General features: G+C 47.7%; 1 protein-coding gene across 1 annotated transcript; it reads right to left on the reverse strand.

Annotated features, from left to right (window-relative positions):
- On the reverse strand, positions 1-19,796 carry CACNG7 (calcium voltage-gated channel auxiliary subunit gamma 7). The gene is made up of 6 exons (XM_077915861.1): positions 19,665-19,796; positions 16,830-17,054; positions 16,112-16,198; positions 15,602-15,742; positions 682-827; positions 1-386 (listed from the first exon to the last, which is right to left on the reverse strand). The coding sequence occupies exons 2-6, from the start codon at positions 17,023-17,025 to the stop codon at positions 129-131; spliced, it is 828 nt and encodes a 275-aa protein (XP_077771987.1). The 5' UTR covers positions 17,026-17,054; positions 19,665-19,796; the 3' UTR covers positions 1-128.
- Between the last annotated feature and the right edge of the window lie 523 nt (positions 19,797-20,319).

The raw sequence follows: 20,319 nt of genomic DNA on the forward strand, positions 1-20,319 counted from the left end.
CGGGATGGAGAAGCCCCGAGGGAGGGAGCCCGGCTGGGGGCCCGGATGCCCCTGAGGAGGAGGAGGAGGAGGAGGAGGAGAGGAGGAGGAGGAGGAGGAGGTGGAGGCGCTCCGAGGAGGGGCTGGCCTCAGCAGGGCGAGGTGGAGATGTGCAGGTGGTCCGGGTACTTGATGGCGGGAGGGTAGTTCTGCGTCATCTGGATGGAGACGTCGCTGGAGATGTCGGAGGGGCTGCGGCCCCGGCGCCACGCCTCGGGCTGCAGAAACTGGCCCGAGTAGTCGGAGCAGTCGCTGAGACGCGGGCGGTAGAAGGCCGGGTGCGGGCGGTACATCTCCTCCTCTGCGTAGCGCTTGGTGAACAAGTACACCGACATGACGCCAGCCCCCTGTGGCAACGCAGGATCAGAGTCCCAGAGGCTGGCTCGAGCTCCCAAGGACGCCCAAGGCTCCAGACCCCCAGCCCCTCCTCTCTCAGACCCGGGAGTCCAGGCTATCAGCTCCTCCCCACACCCAGGACCCAGAAGTTGGGAACTCCCAGACCGCTCCTCCAGGACCCAGAGGTGAGGCCCTCGACTACCACCTATCTCTAAAACCCAGAGTATACACCCCCCAATTTCCTCTAACTCCTGGATCCAGGAATGAGACCCCTCCCCATTCATGTCTGGGCCCCACAGACATCACCTCTTTGAGTAGGAAGGATGAAGCAGCGAAGGCAAAAGACCACCCGTAGCGATAGTGGAAATACTGCTCAGAACTGCTGGGCCTGTTCATGACCTCATCATTGATGCTGGAAATGTAGAGAACCAAGCCCACCACCAAGGAGAGGCCTGGAGAGCAGAGGGTGCCCTTGATCCGTTAGCACTGGGTCCCTCTTGCCAGTCCCAGTCTCCCCCATTTCACAGCCATCCCCTGCCCTCTCCTCTCTGCTAGGTCCTGAACTAAATTCCATTTTTTGAAGCCCCTTGCATGCTGGGCCTTGGCTGGGTGTAGAGACCCCAGAGATGAATCCACTTCCTGTTTGCCCCCCTTCCCTAATCTCCAGTTGGGGAGTTCAGAGTGTAATTGGGGAAGGCAAATATGGACATTGGTCATTAGTCACATACATGGTGATATGTGCAGTAAGGAAAGTAGTAGCTCAGTTCCAGAAAAGGGACCAACCCACCTAGGGGAGAGGCAGGGACAGGGACAGGGACAGTGGGAGGGGCAGGGGAAGTCAAGGAAAGCTCCCTGGAAGAATGGCCTTCACCCGGGTCCTATAGGATGAGACCTGAGGAGAAGAGTACACAGTTATACCACCACAGGCAGAGAGAACAGCATGGCCAAAGGGTTGGACAGGGAGCACTGAACTGATCCATCTATATAGCCAAAATATGGGCCACAGCCACAAAACAGGTGCCCAGAGAAAGGGGCAGAGACACAGCCATGATGGGCCTCAAATGCCAAGGGCACTAAGGAGCCATTGAAGGTCTGGAGCAGAGGAAGGACAGGGTCAGATAGGAGTGTTAGAAGAACACTTGGGGAATGGTGGATTCTGGGAAGAGATTGGAGTGAGAGACTAGTTGTGATCCTCCAGGGGGAAAAGGATGAGGCCTGAGTTGAGACTAATAATAACAGCAACAACATCAATAATAATATTAAAAATAATAATAGCAACTGCTTATACAGGTCTAGTCCTGTGCCAGGCACTGTTCTCAGGGTTGTATATGCATCAACTTATTCAAACCCCCCAATGATCCTTCCACATAGGTACCATTTTTATAAACTGACAGTTGAGGGAGCAGAGCCATTGGAGAAGGGGGATAGGAGACGTCTGGTTTGAGAAACTTTAAGAGGCAAATATCACTTCCTCAAGGTGAACTTCTTTTAAACAGCAGCCATGTCAAGTGTGGCTTAAGGAGGTTATGAGGTCCCCTACCCTACATCAATCTAAGTCATCCTTATCAGCATCTTCCCCCAGAATCCTAGAAATACACATATGTGTGCCCATCACACCCAGAATAAATCTAAATTCCTTCCACTGCCTACCACAGGGGTCAGCAAACTATGGCCCATGGGCTCCATCCAGCCCACCTCCTGTGTTTGTAATGGCCTACTAGCTAAGAAAGGCGTTTACACAATTAAATTGTTGAAAAAAATTAAAAGAAGAATGATATTTTGTGGCATGTAAAAAGTATATGAATTTCATTTGGCAGCTCCTCCAAGTGTTAAAGATAGAATTACCACATGACCCAGCGATTCCACTGCTAGGTATCTCTACCCAAGAGAATAGGAAACATATGTTCACACAAAAACTTTGCATGAATGTTTGTAGCAGCATTTTTCATAATAGCCGAAAAGTGGAAACAACCCAAGTGTCTATCAACTAAATGGATAAACAAAATGTGGTATAGCCGTATAAAGGAATATTATTCAGCCAAAAAAAGGAATGAAATACTGATTTATACTGCCACATGGATGAACTTGGAAAATAAGCTAACAGAAAGAAGGCAGATACATACTGTACGATTCCATTTATATGCCATGTCGAAAATAGGCAAATCCATAGAGAGAGAAAAGTAGATTAGTGGTTGCCAAGGAGTGGGGTGGAAGGGAGATTCCCACTAGCTGTCGTTAAAGGGTATGAGGTTTCTTTCGGGGGTGATGAAAATGTTGCAGAATCAGGTAATGGGGTTGACTGCACAGCCTTGCAAATATACTAAAACCACTGAATTATATGAACTTTATGTTTTGTAATTTATAATATCTCAGTTTAAAAAGCACATGGATTCCTGATGTCAGGGTCTATAAATAAAATGTTATGGGCATCTAGCCACACCCCTTTGCTACTGTGTAGCCGACACCTGCAGTAGCAAGGTTCGAGAGTTGTGGCAGAAACTGTATAGCTGGTAAAGCTGAAAATGTTATTTATCTGGCCTTTTATAGAAAAACTTTGCCTACCTCTGGACTGCAATGCCTATGCAGTCTGAGCCCCACCAGACTCATCCCTGGTCAGTTTCTCCTTACTCTCTCTACTTAGATCACCCTTCCTCACCTTCCCTGAGCACCTCAAGCTTATTTCTGCCCCAGGGCCTTTGCTCCTGCTGTTCCCTCCAACTACAATGCTTTTCCTCCAGATTTCTCCATGTCTCTAACTTCATTTATATCTCTCCTCCTTTGTCTCTCCTTTAGAAAGGACTCCTTGTTTATCTTATTATTTTTTTTAAAGATTTATTTATTTATTCATCAGAGACACAAGAGAGAGAGGCAGAGGCATACGAAGAAAGAGAAGCAGGCTTCCTGTGGGGACCGTGATGTGGGACTCGATCCCAGAACCCTGGGGTCACGACCTGAGCCTAAGGCAGACACTCAACCACTGAGCCACCCGAGCCACCCAGGTGCCCCTGAGCTCCTTGTTCAAAAAGAAAAATGTGAGGGAGTCTGGGTGGCGCAGTTAGTGAAGGGGTCAACTCTTAATTTTGGCTCAGGGTCCCGGGATCAAGCCTTGCCTCAGTCTCCGCATTCAGCAGAAAGTCTACTTGAGGATTTTCTTTCTCTCCCTCTCCCTCTGCCCCTTTTTCTTCATGCTCCCCTCCCCCAAGTCTCTCTCTCTCTCTTAAACAAATAAATAAATCTTTAGAATAAGAAAACTGGGGGATCCCTGGGTGGCGCAGCGGTTTGGCGCCGCCTGCAGCCCAGGGCGCGATCCTGGAGACCCTGGATCGAGTCCCACGTCGGGCTCCCTGCATGGAGCCTGCTTCCCCCTCTGCCTGTGTCTCTGCCTCTCTCTCTCTCTCTCTCTCTCTCTCTCTCTGCATCTCTATGAATAAATAAAATCTTTTTTAAAAAGAGATTTATTTATTTATTTGTGATAGACCTAGAGAGAGAGGGGGGCAGAGACACAGGCAGAGGGGGAAGCAGGCTCCATGCAGGGAGCCCGACGTGGGACTCGATCCAGGGTCTCCAGGATCGCGCCCTGGGCTGCAGGCGGCGCCAAACCGCTGCGCCACTGGGGCTGCCCTAAATAAATAAATCTTAAAAAAAGAAGAAGAAAACTGCTGATGGAAATTGTGAAGAGATATGATTTCTCATTGATCGGGTCATCAAGTTAAAAAGCTTCACATCATATTCTTTTGGTGAGGCTGGGGAAACTGCAGCTCCTATGCGTTGCTGATGAGGATAAAAATGGCCCAGCCCCTGTGGAGGGGAATCTGGCTGAATCTAACAAAACCACACATGTATCTGTCCTTTAGCTACACAATCTCATTCATTAGAATTTAAAACCCTGAAGCTGTCTGTCCAACCACACAAAAGACACAGGCGCGTGTTAATTCACCGCATTACCGGTAACTGCAAAATATTGGAAATGACCTACATGAACTTACATAGAGGATTAGTGGGATAAACTGTAAAACATCACGGAACAGAGTCCTGTGCCACTGTGAAATAAGAATGAGGATGTTCTCTGTGAACTGGTGTGGAGTTCAATGATAGTTCCAGACTATATCACTAAGTTTTAAAAAAAAAAAAAAAATGCATAGGGGATCCCGGGTGGCTCAGCGGTTTGGCGCCTGCCTTCAGCCCAGGGCGTGATCCTGGAGACCGAGGATCGAATCCCGCATCGGGCTCCCTGCATGGAGCCTGCTTCTCCCTCTGCCTGTGTCTCTGCCTCTCTCTGTGTGTCTCTCATGAATAAATAAATAAAATCTTAAAAAAAAAAATGCATAGAAGAGTATGCAGGATGTTAGCTTTTAACCAAAAATAAATAAATAAATAAAATACATATGTGCATCTGCTTATTTTTGCAAAAAGAGACATAGTAAGGAAAACCACAAATGAGGCTGATCACCTACAGGAGGTAAGTGAGGACAGGAAGGAACCGGCACTCCTCTGAATACATATACTTTTGCATGATTTAGACAATATTTTATATATTCAAAAGCTAAAATCAACAAGGATGGGGGAAAAACTAAAATTGAATACCAACAAAAATTAATGAAGTAACTTTATATCAGATGAATAATACAACCACAGGAGGGGGTAAAAGTAGAATTCCAAGTAACTTACAAATACAGTATTTTGATTATATATTTCACCCTAAAGACAAAAGATCTGCAAAGAAATCTTGAACTTTACTTAGTAAATTTTTTTTTGGGGGGGGGGAGTGTTTGGAGGTAGTTCTTACTCAGTGTGGGGTTGAGCAAATTTGCAAATATACTGATATTTAGGGAGCTGGATTCTGGTTCTGAAAAGAGCAAGAAATGGATCAGAATTGGGTAAGATGAAGAAGACACAGGACATCAGCAAAAACTCCTGTTTTACAAGCACATAATTCCCCAGTTTGTGTCTTGAAACATCCCAGAGACAGTATGTATGACACCCCAGCAGCAATGAGCCAACCTAGCAACCAGCTTTTGGTCTCTGATACTATCTCCCACTAAATTAGAAGCTAGGGCTTCCAAAAGAAGTAGATAATTTGAAGCCTGGGGGAGAGGCAGTAAAAGTGTACCTGTGCCACAAAGGGAGGAAAAACTCAAAAAAATGATGGAGACACATCAAAAAAGGATACAGGGACTAGTTTGAAGGGGGTTCCTGATAGTCCAGCTAAGGACAATTTGAACATTGAAATGAATAATATAAGTAATAGCATGTATTGGGATGCCTGGGTGGCTCAGGTGGGTGGCTGATTCTTGATTCTGGCTCCGGTCATGCTCTCAGGGTCATGGGGTCGAGCCCCAGGGTAGGCTCCATGCTTAGCAGAAAGTCTGCTTTTCTCCCTCTCCCTCTGCCCGTCCCCCGGCCAGCGCAGATGCCCATCTGCACGCTGCACTGTCTCTAAAATAAATAAATAAATAAATCTTTTTTAAAAAAGAGAAATGGCATATAATACGCTGAATTTTTAAAAACACAAATCCATACTGACATACATATTCTTTAATAAATAAACAAATAATCAAAGAAAAGAGAAAATTCTTCTTTTTGGTGGTATACATGTAGATAGAACAGCAGATTTAGAAAACCCCATTTTGGAACACTAGGAGTAGTATTAGGATACCGGTCAGTACCATCAGTGGCTGCTAAATCACTGCACGATAGAAACTCCTCCTGGAATATTTATTAATTACAAAGAGATTTTTTTAAAAAGCTTCCTTTTTTGTAAAGGAACCTAACATACTATCTCAAGCAAGTGCTCAGAACTAACATCACCAATAGCAGTGCGGATTGACACCATTACCTCCTCATGCAAGCATGCCACTACTCCATTTATGCAGGGTTCCTGCTGAAAATGTGTAACCTGAATCTACTCCTAAGGTAACTGTGGGCATTTTACTAGATGACTGGCTGCACTCTTCAAAAAAAGTCAACATGAAAGGTATTTCTTTTTTAAAAAGGCACAAGAACTACATAAAAGATAAAAGGCAATGAAAGAGACAGGACAAGGACATACAAAGCATGATCCTAGATTGGACACTGAATGGGGGGAAAGATGACTATAAAAGACAGTATTGGGACAATTGGTGAAATCTGAGTGTGGACTGTGCTTTAGCTGTAATATTGTATCAATGTCAAACGTCCTGAATTTGATTATTGTACTGTGGTTAGAAAAGGGAATGCACTTGTTTTTAGGAGACACTTGCTGAAGCAGGGTGAGGTGTTTGCAACTGATGTTCAAGTAGTTCATGTATTTATGTTTATAAATATCTCAGATACAATAAAGAGATACATATAGAGAGAAAGAAAGCAAATGTGGCAAAATATGAAAATTTGGTCCAGATGAAGCACACGTGAGAGTTCACTGTGCTATTTTTGCAAATTTTCTGCAAGTTTACATTTTTTTCCAAAATAAAAAATGTCAATAAAATAGGTATCCCCAAAACAGGATTTTACCTCCCTAAGGTACCTAAGTATTACCCTGAAAATTACTTATTAATTGGAAAGAAGAAAATGTACCTTTTCAATGAACAGCCCTGAAGCCCACCACTTTTATCAAGGGTTCAAACTTTGTCCCCCTCCCGGAGAACAACCTGACAGTATTTGCTATGGTACCAACACTGCCCTCTGCATCTGCTTACCAAACCCATTTGACCTGAATTTAATAAAGCCTCTAGTCTAGACAACTTCTGGGTTATAGAGAATTCAAGGAAGGAGGAACAAATCTAGGATGTAGGCATTCCACATGATACCCTGGCCTCCAGTCTTCAAAAGGACAGTGATGTGGGTCAAGCTGGTAACACCTGAACCAGTGGTCATCCTTAACATCTCAAGAAGAGAGACAACCAGGCGTTCTTATGTCTCTGGATGCAATGTGGTAGGATGTCAACAGCACCCCCTATCTATGAAGTATTTTTTGCCAAAAAAGCAGAAACCAGAAACAAAATCCCACACACCTGGATGGGATTAATGACAGTTTTACAGGAAAACACAGGAATGAATGAATGAAACCACAACACGAGAGCATGGTGGGAAAAGTCAGTAGTGTGGGAATTCTATAAGACAAATGACCAGGTTTCTTCAACAAATAAATGCCAAGGAAAAAATAAGAAAGACACTATGAGAGATTAAAAGAGGCTTCAGAGATCTATCAGCTAAGTGCACAAGTGGAATCTGAATCCTGATTTGCAATAAACTAACTATAAAAAAGCATTTATTTATGACACAAAGGGGGAAATTGAACACTGACTAGATATTAAATGATATTAAGTAGCCATTCTTAATTGTGTGGGCATGATGATGAATGTTAAATAACAAAGAACTTATTTCTCAGAGATATACTGAAATATTTGTGCATAAAATGATTTAATGGCTGAGTCTGTCTTAAAATAATGTACTGAAGTGCAGAAGGGAGATACGGCAGCACAACTAAAAAAAGATTCGCCATATGTTGATAACTACTGAAACTGAGGGAAGGATACATGGGATTTCATTTATTTATACTATTCTTTCTATATTTTTATAATGAAATACATTTTAGAAGTCAGTGTTGTAAAAAAAAATAGTGGGGAACTAGAGTAAAAGAAACATGAACTAAATGCTGTGTGTGAAACAAGAATGAATCCCAATTTTTTTGGGGGGGGAGCTATAAAAGGCATTCTTGAAACAATGGGACAGTTGGCAAATGGAATAGGTTATACTATGGAATTCCTGTAAAATTTCTTGGTGTGGTAATGGTGTTGTGGTAGAGGAACATCCTTCCTCTTAAGAGATGCATACTACAGTGTTTACAGACAATCTATCATGATGCCTGTGATGTACTGTGAAATCATAAAATCCCAAAAAAGTTGGGGGGGAGGTTGCGGGGAGACTATGGCAAAAAAAAAAAAAAAATCACCAAAATGCAGGATTTAGGTGGAGGAATGTATACCAGTGCTCATTGCACTCTGCTATCAGTTTCAAGATTTTCATTAGAAACTGGAGTGATTGAGATAAAATAGTGGCCCCCCATCACTCTCCTTCCCCTCAACCTGCTTTACTTTTTTCTGTAACTCTTATCATTCCTTAACATGTAATCTGTATCTGTGACTCTTCCCATCATACATTTCCCCCACCAGGATAAAAGAACTAGCCTACCTTGTTCCCTCTTGAACCCCTACCATCTAGCACAAGATCCAGCACATAATAAACACCAGTTGAATAGATAAGTATACTCACCAAGCAACTGGAGCTTCTTGAAAAGCTCATTAGTTGCTTCTCCTTTTCGAACACCCCTCTTTTTTTAAAAAAAATATTTTATTTTATTTATTCATGAGAGGCACAGAGAGAGAGAGAGAGAGAGAGGCAGAGACACAGGCAGAGGGAGAAGCAGGCTCCACGCTGGGAACCCAACGTGGGACTAGATCCCGGGTCTCCAGGATCACACCCTGGGCCAAAGGTGGTGCTAAACCTCTGAGCCACCCAGGCTGCCCTTGAACCCCCTTCTAAATCCCACCATTCCTCCATTTCCTCAAAGAATCAACCTTTCATTGCTCTGAACTTCTGTGGCACTTTGAATTTCTAGTATTCCATAATTTGGATATTCAAAAGAGGGCCCACAAAGTGTTACACAGTTGAAATCATCTGAGATAGGTGTAGAAAGATGAATAGGCTTAAAGAAAAGAGATAGCAAAGGGCAAAGGAATCTCAAAATCCACACTCACTCAGGTACCCTAGTCAAATGCAGGGGAGTCATCCTGATTTTATTCTCTCTCATCCAGCAAAGATGCTCAATCATCAAGTCATGTCTATTTTACTTCTTGTATCTCTCATAAATCAAATCCCCTTCTTGCAATCAAAGTCCTCTGACCCTGTTAAGGCTTATTGTCTATGTTTGTACCATTGCTCTTAAATCCTCATCTCCCTGCTTTAGATCCTGGTTCTTTCTAAAACCCACACAAACTTCATCCTTCTGTTGTCAAAACTCTCCCTTAGTTCCCTACTGTCCAGACGAGGTTTTCCGTTCTTCAGCCTGACATTCCAGACTGTGATCTGATTCCTGCTAACCACCCAACCTCACCTTTAGGTTCCATGTTTCACATTACAGTGCTAAGGCAAGTCAGGAGCAAGGATGGATAAGGAAACAAATATTTCCAAAGACAAAGAATCTTTTGCTGTTCCTTTTTGCTTTTGTTTTTGTTTTCAGTAATTGGAAATCATGTAAAAATGATAGCAAGGGGCACCTGGGTGGCTCAGTTGGTTAAGCATCTGCCTTCAGATCAGGTCATGATCCTGGGGTCCTAGATCCAAGCCCTGAGTCAGGCTCCCTGCTCAGCAGGCAGCTGGCTTCTCCCTCTCCCTCTACCCTTCCCTCTGCTTGTGCTCTCTCTCTCTCTCAAATAAATAAATGAGGGACGCCTGGGTGACTCAGAGGTTGGACACTTGCCTTCGGCCCAGGGCATGATTCTGGGGTCCTGGGATTGAGTCCCACATCAGGCTTCCTATAAGGAGCCTGCTTCTGCCTCTGCCTATGTCTCTGCCTCTCTCTCTGAGTCTGTGTCTCTCATGAATAAATAAATAAATAGTTAAAGAATAAATAAATAAATAAATAAATAAATAAATAAATAAATAAATAAATAAAAATTTTAAAGATAGCAAAAGGTTGTCTTCTGCTCAGGGTGTGATCCCGGGATCCAAGATCAAGTCTCATATCGGGCTCCTTGTAGGAAGCCTGCTTCTCCCTCTGCCTGTGTTTCTGCCTCTGTGTGTGTGTCTCTCATAAATAAATAAACAAAATCTTTAAAAAGTAGCAAAAGGTAAGTTATTCTTGTCATCTGTCTACTTCCTAGACATTTAATAATGGCACTCTGGTTATCCAAAAACAATAGTCTTTTCCCCTTTATCTCCCTTCCTCTTTCTCTCCTTCCTTTCCCCTTTCCTTTCTCTGTAGTCCAACTCCCACTCCCTCTCCCTCCTCACCCCACATCTGTTTCAAGATTGCTCAGTAGGCAAGAATCACCTACATTCCAAGCTGGATAGAAATAACTGGGCCGGGCAGCCCGGTGGCGCAGCGGTTTGGCCCCGCCTGCAGCCTGGGGTGTGATCCTGGAGACGGGGGATCGAGTCCCACATCGGGCTCCCTGCATGGAGCCTGCTTCTCCCTCTGCCTGTGTCTCTGCCTCTGTGTGTGTGTGTGTCTATGAATAAATAAATAAAATCTTAAAAAAAAAAAAAAAGAAAGAAAGAACTGGGCCTTAGAACAATAGGGTTTCAGGACCATGGAGAGCTGCACGTGCCTCTACCTGTCTCAGCAGCTTTCTAGGGCATTAACACATGCTGTGAATTCCACCTCCATAGAAGGCACTATTCTTTCTTCACTCTAAAAAGCCTCCCTCGCTCACCCTTTCAACTTCATCTACTCAGATGTCACCTCCTCTTGGAAGCCCTCCCGGGTCATTCCCCCCCTTGCCACCACCCTACTGTGCCAAGCTAATGCATCTTCCCTTTCCCAAAATGCCCTAAGTTGTCTTTATTATTCCTCTCTTATACAAATATTTCAATGTGTACTTTGTACCAGCAACTCATCTAGGCTCTGCAGAAACAAATGAGAGCATGCTTGTAAAGGCCCATGTATTTTGTAGTTTACATTCTAGTAAGAGACAGAAAACGCATAAGATGACGATAGCTATGAAACAAATATAAAGTGTGCAATGTAATAGTATAGTGGGGACAAGGCAACATTACATACTGTTGTCAGAGAAGGAAACTCTGAAGAGAGAAAGTTGAAGCCCTTTGAGTATCAGGAGGAAGAGACTTCAAGCAGGGAAGGCTATTGAGTATAATGTCCTCATGTGGGGCTGAGATGAGCATTTTCAAGGAATAGCAGGAGGCCACTGTGGCTGAGGTTGTAAGCCATGGAGACAGTGTTAGTGGGTTAGGAAATGAGGTCAGAGATCTGAGCAGTAGCCAAATCACAGAAAACCTTGTAGACTAGCATGGAGACTTTGGATGTACTCTATGTGCAAATGGGAATCCACTGAGCATGGAAGGGAATGAAGCAGGTGTGTATTTTTGATTGACAGGAAATTGAGGCTGTTTTGTAATTGACTGGATGTGAGCTCCCACTTAGGATTCAGCTACATCTTTAGTGCTCAGTGCAGGGCCTGGCATGTAGGATGTCTGTGTAAATGCTTGATGAACAAATGGATGAGCATATGTATAGAACATGTTGAGGGTCAAGGGTTAGCATGGGCTTTGTATGGGAAGCATGCTTCTTATGGCCTGGATTCTTCCAGGAATGAAAATCAATTATCATTCCAGCCTCCTCCCTGCTTCTCTCACCAACCATATCCAGTCAGTCATCTGGTTCCATTGATTGTTCTGTCGATATCCTTCTCTGTCAAAGCCATCCACTTGACTTTATCTTTCCATCACCAGCCCCAGCTCAAGCACCAGCTGCTCTTGCCCAGACAGACCACTGCATAAGCTTCTGCCTTGGTTTGCCCATTTCCCATGTTTCCTGCTAGTCCATCTGTGAAGGATGCTTATGACCCTTTCCCTCCTCTGCCCCAACCCTCCCCCTGCTTTCTCCAGAATTGAATGCCAATGTCACTATTCACCAGCCCTTAGGCAACTCCTGTCTCTCTCTCCAAGTCTTGGGACATGAAGCAATTGGACCAGATTATTCTGTTCCCAGATCTAAGATGCTGGTACTATCACCCTTCCCTCTCCTTTTAAATCTCCTCATGTTTATGATTTTTTTTAAGATTTTATTTATTTATTCATGACAGAGAGAGAGAGAGAGAGAGAGAGGCAGAGACACAGGCAGAGGGAGAAGCAGGCTCCATGCAGGGGGCCTGACATGGGACTCGATCCCAGGCTGAAAGTGGCACTAAACCGCTGGGCCACCAGGGCTGCCCTATGATTTTTTTTTAAGTAGGCCCCACCCAGCATGGAGCCCAGCTCAAGACTTGAACTCACAACCCTGAGATCAAGACCTGATCTGAGGGCACCTGGGTGGTTCAGTCAGTTGAATGTCTGCCTTGGGCTCAGGTCATGATCCCAGGCTCCTGGGATCCAGCCCCACATCGAGCTCCAGGCTAAGTGGGGGGCGGGAGGTGTCTGCTTCTCCCTCTTCCTCTCTTCCTGCTCATGCTCTCTCACTCACTCACTCACTCACTCATTCTCTCTCTCAAGTAAGTAAATAAAATCTTAAAAAAAAAAAAAGACCTGAGCTGAGATCAACAGTTGGATGCTCAACCTACTAAGCTACCCAGGCACCACCATTTTTATGATTTTTAAAAGTTTTTCATTTTTTACTTATAGTCCTATTTTTTAAAGTAATCTCTATGCCTAATGTGGGGCTCAAACTCACAACTCTGAGATCAAGAGTCACATGCTCTACCACCTGAGCCAACCAGGCATCCCATTTTTGTGTGATTTTCAATTGTGGTGGGGCAGTATAGTGCCACGGTGAAAGCCTCAGTGGGAATTCTGCTTCCCCTTTGGAAAAACTTCACCCCTGGGTCCTTCTGTTTCCTCAGCTGGGGAATGACAGTAACAATGACATCTAACTTATGAGGTAAAGAAAAAAAAAATAACTTAATTTGCATAAAGCACTTAGAACGTCCCCAAACTGTGGCACTCCATCAAGTGCTTATTATTCTGGCTGTTGCTGTCCCTACTACTATGTATGTACATATATTTGTATTTAGCAGGCACTGGGTCAGCCCTCCACATCTATGATGGAGATCAGGGGTCAGCAAACTACCATTTGCCCCAGCACCTGTTTCTATCTGGTTTTCCAACAAAGCATGGTTTTTACATTTTTAAATGGTGCGAGGAGTGGGAGAGGGGGAGGAAGGCACAAAAGAAGAGTATTTCATTGCTCACAAAAATTACATACAATTCAAATTTCAGGGTCCATAGAGTATCACTGGGACACAGCCACACTCACTGCTTCACCTCTGGTTGCTTTGGCACTACAACCCTATGGCTCACAAAACCTGAAATATGTACTAGTTGGCCCTAGACAGGTTTGCCACTCTTTGACCAAGATTTGTCCTCTTGACAACTTCACAAAGGCTGTAGCCCATGCAGTGAAGGGGAAGAACTTGAACCCAGGTCTTCCTAGGTTCACAGCAACATGAATTGTCAGCCACCACACCCCACAACCTTGAAAGCACACGATTGGACTCCTTGAGGTGGGGCACACAGGCCATGTCTGCCATGTCTGTAACGTGAACTCGACAAAGGGAAGTGGAGTTCAATCCCCCACAAATTACTGTATTGTTACATCACAAGCCTGACCTCCAGCCCTGACAGCACCATTGATCCTCAGCCTGACCTTGGGAAGTCAGGTTCTGGGGCACTGCAGGAGCATGAGTGCGGGTGTTGTGAGGAGAACACCGTCTGTGTGCACCACCCCTCTACCACTCAGCTGTGCAGCTCCTTGTGTAAGCAGCAAACAATGGGATTTTCTTTCTAGTGGTCTGAGTGGATTGAATAAGATCTCCATGCTTCCTACCCTTGTCCCACTTTCTCTCTCTCTAGGCCACTATTTTTCTGTATGAAAAATGATGAGACCTTTCTGCTCTGACGCTCCGGGATGGTGATATTCTACACGTCTTATTTTAGCTCAGTGTCTGGCTCTGCATGCCGTGATTCAAGTTTACAGGGAGGTTGCACCCTGGTTTCTCTGGAAAAGGTCTCATCAGGTTAGGTTGGAGGCATGGGGGAGGTTTAGCTGAGTGAGGAACAGGGATGAGACTGGAGATTGTCAAAGATCCATCTTCAACTCTTTGCGTAGCCAACTCTGAAGACGAATCCGAGTGCAGGCCCCAGGGGACAGAATGGAAATGAGACATCAGCGGGGTTTGTTCATAAAATTATCCACTGAATGATAAGAATTAGAATAGAGTTTAACGAAATGATGTTGAATTAATTTGAACTGGGTTGCAGAATGGAGTCAGAAGGGACCAGTGTTAGTCGGACTGGATTGCTGAGTGAAATGTGTCAGGGCTGGGTTGACCTGGCCTGACCTGACTGGAGAGGGAATGAACTGGACCAGACAGTGCTGACATTGGAGGTGGGTAACATCTGAGAAAGAACTCTGCTCTGGAGCTCATGACACTCGGTCCCACAGCACCGGTTCATGCTGCTGTCTTGGGCAACTCCCTGCACCACTATGGGCCTGGGTGCCCCCATTTTATCGAGTGCTAATAATAACTCCGTGACAGAGATGTTAAGGGAAAGGTGTGAGATCACACATACAAAAGAGCCTCGTATCTCAAAAGAAAAAAATAAGAAACAAAAACAAATACTGAGAAGTAGCTAATGACAGGCATGGTGATGTATTGAGGGCGAAGTATACACCTGCAACTCACATTGAACTGCATAAAGAAATAATGATAAGGCGGATTGATGGCTACGCAGAAATATAGACAGATTGACAGATAGTCTAGTCATAAGGTAATGGTTGACACTAAGTGGTGAGTACCTGGGTGCTCACTCCAAAATTCTTTCCACTTTTCTGTTTGAAAATTTTCAAATAAAATGTTGCACAGAAAATAAAGAGGGTGCCTGGGTGGCTCAGTCAATTAAGCCTCTGCCTTCGGCTCAGGTCATGATCCCAGAGTCCTGGGATGGAGCCTGGCTTCTGGCTCCCGGCTCAGTGGGGAGTCTGCTTCTCCCTCTGCCCCTCTTCCTGCTCCTGCTCCCTCTCCCTCTCTCTCTCAAATAAATCAATAAAATCATAAAAAGAAAAGAAAGAGCCTTGGAATATGTTAACTGCTAAAATATCAGGAGCAGTTAAAAAACAGCCTCTGGGGTGAACGGCGAGCGTGAGTCCCAACTCTCCCTCGTTGCACCAACCTGAGCTAATGACTTCAGGTCTCTGAGAGTGTTTCTCTATTTGTACAATGAGGCTATTAATAGCATTTCCCTCACGGGGTTGTCCTGAGTATTAGGACAGAGCCTGGTACCTAATCAGCACCCACGACTGGGTCTTCCCAACAAGCTGTGAAATGGGTGCTGCTATCTCCATTTCACAGAGAAGGAAAGTGGGGCTCAGAGAGGCTCTGCAACCCTGCTAGGATCACACAGCAAGGAAGTAACTTTCTTAATGGAGGAGGGAACCACAGGTTCCTGGAACCAAAAACCAAAAACCAAAAAAAAAAAAAAAAAAGGGGGCTTTAAGTCCTTTCCTCGGGCTCACCAGATAGGATGAAGAAGATGCCAGAAACGAAGGCCAGAATGGTCCTCTGAGGGCGGATGTGGCCGATGTTACTGATGACGAAGGCGGTGAACACTAGGAAGAGACTGACCATGGGGAACGGAGTGGCCGTGCGCACCGTCTCTGAGGGAGGGGTAAAGGGTGAAACAAGGGGTGAGGGGGGACCCTGGGGAAGATGACACCTCCCGATTCCCCTGGACTCGTCCCTTTATGCAGCTCCTCCCCTTTCTGATACTTCCATTGCTGACCCCACCCCTTCACCCAGGCCACATCCTTTTGGTTTGACCCCGCCCCATTCCTGTGGGCTCCACCCATTCATTGCCCCGCCCGCCCGCTTCATCAACCTGGCTCGTCCTCTTTACCCCACCTCCGCCTTCCTTCTGGCCTCCACCTCTTCCCTCCCACCCCCCTCCCTTTCTGGGGCTGCCCTTCGACCCAGGACTCGCCCCTAGTTCCTGCCCCCTTTTGTCTAGGCCCCCAGCTCCCCCTCACTCAGAATATTCTCCGTGTTTTCCGTCACCAAGTTGATCTCTGGTTCAAGGAAATATTCCGAGGCCACACAGCGACCCTTCTCCCGGCCTGGGGGTAAGGCAAGAAGGCAAAGCTGCATGAGAGGTTCCTGAGCTCTGGAGAGGCAGTGAGGGGCAGGTGGTACAGTAGGGAGACCTCGGGATGGGTACATGAGGCTTCATCCAGGGGTTCCCGTCTATACAGGGGGTCACAGAAGGGGCTGCACAGGAGGTCTGGGAGCTCCCTTCTCGAGCTCCCCTGAAGACCCGTGGTTGGAGGACGCGGCTGGAACCCGGGTCCCCATGAGGAGGGGCAATGGGCTAGGACTCCTGAATCCCTAAAGAGGATGGGGAGGGGGGGATTCCTAGAAGGGTCTCCGCGGTCACTGGGGGGCATGAATTTTTTATCCTGCCCATTCAACACCAGAACTGTGCAGGGGACAAGCTCTGATGCTAGACTATTGCTTCTAGATGGGGACTCGCAAGGGATTAGGAATTTGGGGATCGTGTGAGCATCGCGACTTTTGGATCTGGAAATAAAGGGCTAGGAATCAGGTCTCCAGGTAGAAATTTGCGTCTCCAGGAGAGAAACAGGATCAGTTTCTGGGTTTCTGGAACCCAAGAGTTGGGACTATGGATAAGGACTCTTGGGTCCCGGGCAAAGCAGGGACAGTTGAATGGAGGACAGGTGGGGTCTGTACCTGCGAAGAAGCAGACTCGCCAGAGGCCAGCGTGCAGTGCCATCTTGACCTCCGTGGTCTGGTTCTGTGGCAACACCGTTCCCTCCTCCATGTACAGCCAGTAATCAGTGCTGACTGCGATGCCCACGAGCAGCAGGCCACACGCACCAAACACGCTGCTTAGCAGGGTCAGGGCGCGGCTGCTGCAGTGACTCATTCTCAGCGGCGGGGGGCGCCCTGCGGGGCCTGAGACACAGGAAGCCCCTGCCTTGGAGAGCCATGATAGGACTAACGAGAGTCCCCCCCAACCCCATGCAGCCACCAGGGACACTGAATCCAAGCCAGAGACACCATTTCTCAAACTGAAACTTCTCAACTGACATTTGTGCCCTAGCCCATGACCCCATTTCTGGATTTGGACAGGTGACATCAACAGTTGACCTCCAGCCCCAGGACTGGTCTTCCCAAGCCTGACACTTGTGTTCTGCTCTGGGTCCTGATGACAGATTCCACACTAGATCCCTGACCCCAGGATAAGATTTCCAACTAACACCTACAGCCCAGAGCTAGAGATGAAACCTTAGTTCCAACCATGTGTCTGGACCTACGTCCCAAATATCCTGACTGCCTAGAAACTCAACTTCCATATTCTCAAAGTCAGAACCAGGCCCTCCAACCCTCCCATTATGCCCTGACCAGAGACGAGACCTTCACCCTGGACCAGCCCTCACCAGAATCCTTAACCTTGAGCCTAAGCTCAGAAACTATTACACAGATCAGGCATTTCAACACTAGAACCAGGCTATCCCCCCAATCCTGTCTTCTGGCACCCTGACCCCTTTCTTTTGGACTTTGCTAAATAATTACCAGAAATCTCCCAAGTGGGTCACTAACCAGAACCCTAAGGGTCCTACTAACCAAGGACCCACTAACCAAGACCTGAGTAGAGGTCCCCATCTAAGTTTAAACCCTTGGACTCTTATCTTGACCTTTAACACCCAATTCTAATACCAGGACCATGACCCATGACCTTCTAACTTAGATCCTGTGACTTGACCTTGATTTGGTACTCCAATCTGAGATCATGGCCCACGACTCAGCTCTAAGATTCCAGAATTCTAATCCCCCCACCATCTGAGATCCAGGCAGGCCCAAGACCCTGGGATGTTGGAACTCCATCTCAGACTACTGGATCCCAGAACCCTGGGACCCCGAGACCTAGAGCCTATATTTTGCGAGAGACTCCAGAATGTCAAAACCAAGATCTGGGACCCCCTTCCCCTCCAACCCAGCACCCTAACCAGAGTACTCGAGACCATCCTTGAAACTAGGGATCAGTGCTCTGAACCTTAAAATCCCAAATCGGGAAGTCCAGGATTTCCATCTCTTTTATGTGCCATCACAATATCCCTAAATTCCCTACCAGAGATTCTGGACTCCAATTTCCATGCTAGGACTTCCAATTACAGACCGTCTTTAACACCTAGCCTGGAACTCTGACCTCTCTAACCCTGAGCCCTCAAAACAAGAGATCCCCAGTTCATAGCTCTGGCCTTCCAAATTCCAAGCAGGGATCTAGAGATTCAAACTAGGGAGCTACTAATGTCTTATCTACCACCCTTGCTCCCCAACCCCATAACTTTTCCATAAACCACAAAATCCCATGATTTGGGGGACTCAACTTGGGATCCCCCATCCTATCTCAGCCAAAGACCTCTCTACATCCCGGAATACCAGCAATCCCATCATCTTTTTTCACCATAAAGGTTAAGACCCTAAACATTGCCCAACAATGCAGCCAGGACTTGAGACTCGCCTTTCTCTAATCAGAATTCTTGGAGCCTTTAAAACTACCCCAGGCCAGGATCTTGGAGTCAGACAACTTTCATCATCCCAGACCCCAGATGCACACGCACACACACCTCAGCGTCCAGAGCCCCCATCCCGCCAGGCCCCACCCCCAGCCTCCTGGAGGAGTCAGGAATCCGAGTCTGGCAGAGCTCTGACCAGCTTTTCCTCCCATCCCCCGTCCCAAGGCTCCAGGGCTTGACCGCCAGCTGCCGGCTCCTTTTCCAGCCCGCTCAGCTCGGAAACAAGCATCAAAACCCCAGTCACCCTGACTGCCTGAGTCCCAGGTAGCTGACCTCAGCTCCCCCCACCGCCCCACCATGGCTCCTTGGACTCCCAGCTGGGACCTTGTCCATGGACACCCTTCTCACTTGCCCTTTGAAGACCAACCCCCCCGCCCCTTTTGCCCCCCACCCCCACCCCGTTTCTTGGCTCCGATTCCGCCCCACTCCAAATGGCCCGCCCGGATCTCCTCTTTCTCCTCCAGCCCTTCCTCCTTTGGGACCCTCCCCCAGGCCTGGAGCCACCTTCTTCTCCCTCTTTATATATCGCAGCCTCTGCCGGATTCAGGCATTCGGATCCCGGGGGTCCCATTCGCCAAGCCCCAAGTCCAAACTCCGTCTCCCTCCGATCTCCTGGGGAACGTATTCCTCATTTCTGGGGACCCCTTCTCAGACACATCCTGCCCTCCCCGGGCCTGGGCCTTCCCCGCTTCATCCGGGATCGCCTCCCCCAAGGACCTGGCCTGCACCCTCCTCAGAGCCCACGGTCCCTAAGACTCGGACATTCAGAGTAGAGTTGCCCCACTCCAGGACCCTAAGACCCGGTGCTCCTGGATTCCCTAGGCCCAATGCCCCCCACCCCTCCATTGCCTCCCGAACTCAGGCGTCCTGACCGCCAGAATCCCACATTCCGGGGCCACTCGGGCTCCTCTTAGCCCCCACCCCCGGCTCCCCGCCACCTCCGGGGGAGCCCCCACTCCTTCCAAGACCCTCCCCTCTCGCTCACCTCGCTCAGGGCTGGGCGCACGCTCCGGGCCGCGGGCCCCGCAGCCGCATGACCGGCTCCGCGGCTTCCCCCGGCCGCCACCGCCGCCACCGGGGTCGCCGGTGCCCGCGCCCCCCGCCCCCGCCCCGGAGCCCGGCGTCCCGGCCCCCTCCCGGCCTCCCACCCCCCACCCCCCGCGCCCGCGGCCTCACTCGGCGGACGGCGCCGGGAGCTGGGACCGGCGGCCGCTCATTGGCTACTGCGGAGGAGGGGAGGGGCGGGAGGGGAGGGGGAGGCTGCAGGGAGGGAGGGAGACGGGCCTTGAGAATGGGGGAGGCAGGGAGGGAAGGAGAATAGAAACAGAGGCAGAGAGCCCGAGAGGGGCAGGGGCACACCGAGAGGCCGGGAGCCCGAGCGGAGGAGCTCAAGTCCCACCGAGACCTCGAGGCTGAGAAATTCTGAGACTCGCAGGTCTGGAGACTGGGGGACCCACAGAGCTGGCCTAAGAGAGACAGAGAGAGGAGAGGCAGAGATCAAGTCTAAGACCCCCGCTGCCCTCGGGCTCAGAGCTTCTGGGGCTCTGGAAGTGGACAGATCCGAGAGACAGACAGAGAGAGACAGGGAGACGCTCAGAGGCCCCGGGCTGAGAGATGCTGAGACCCAGAGACCTTGAGCC

This window comes from Canis aureus, chromosome 1, assembly GCF_053574225.1.
Source record: "Canis aureus isolate CA01 chromosome 1, VMU_Caureus_v.1.0, whole genome shotgun sequence".
In the NCBI taxonomy this organism is placed as follows: Eukaryota; Metazoa; Chordata; class Mammalia; order Carnivora; family Canidae; genus Canis; species Canis aureus.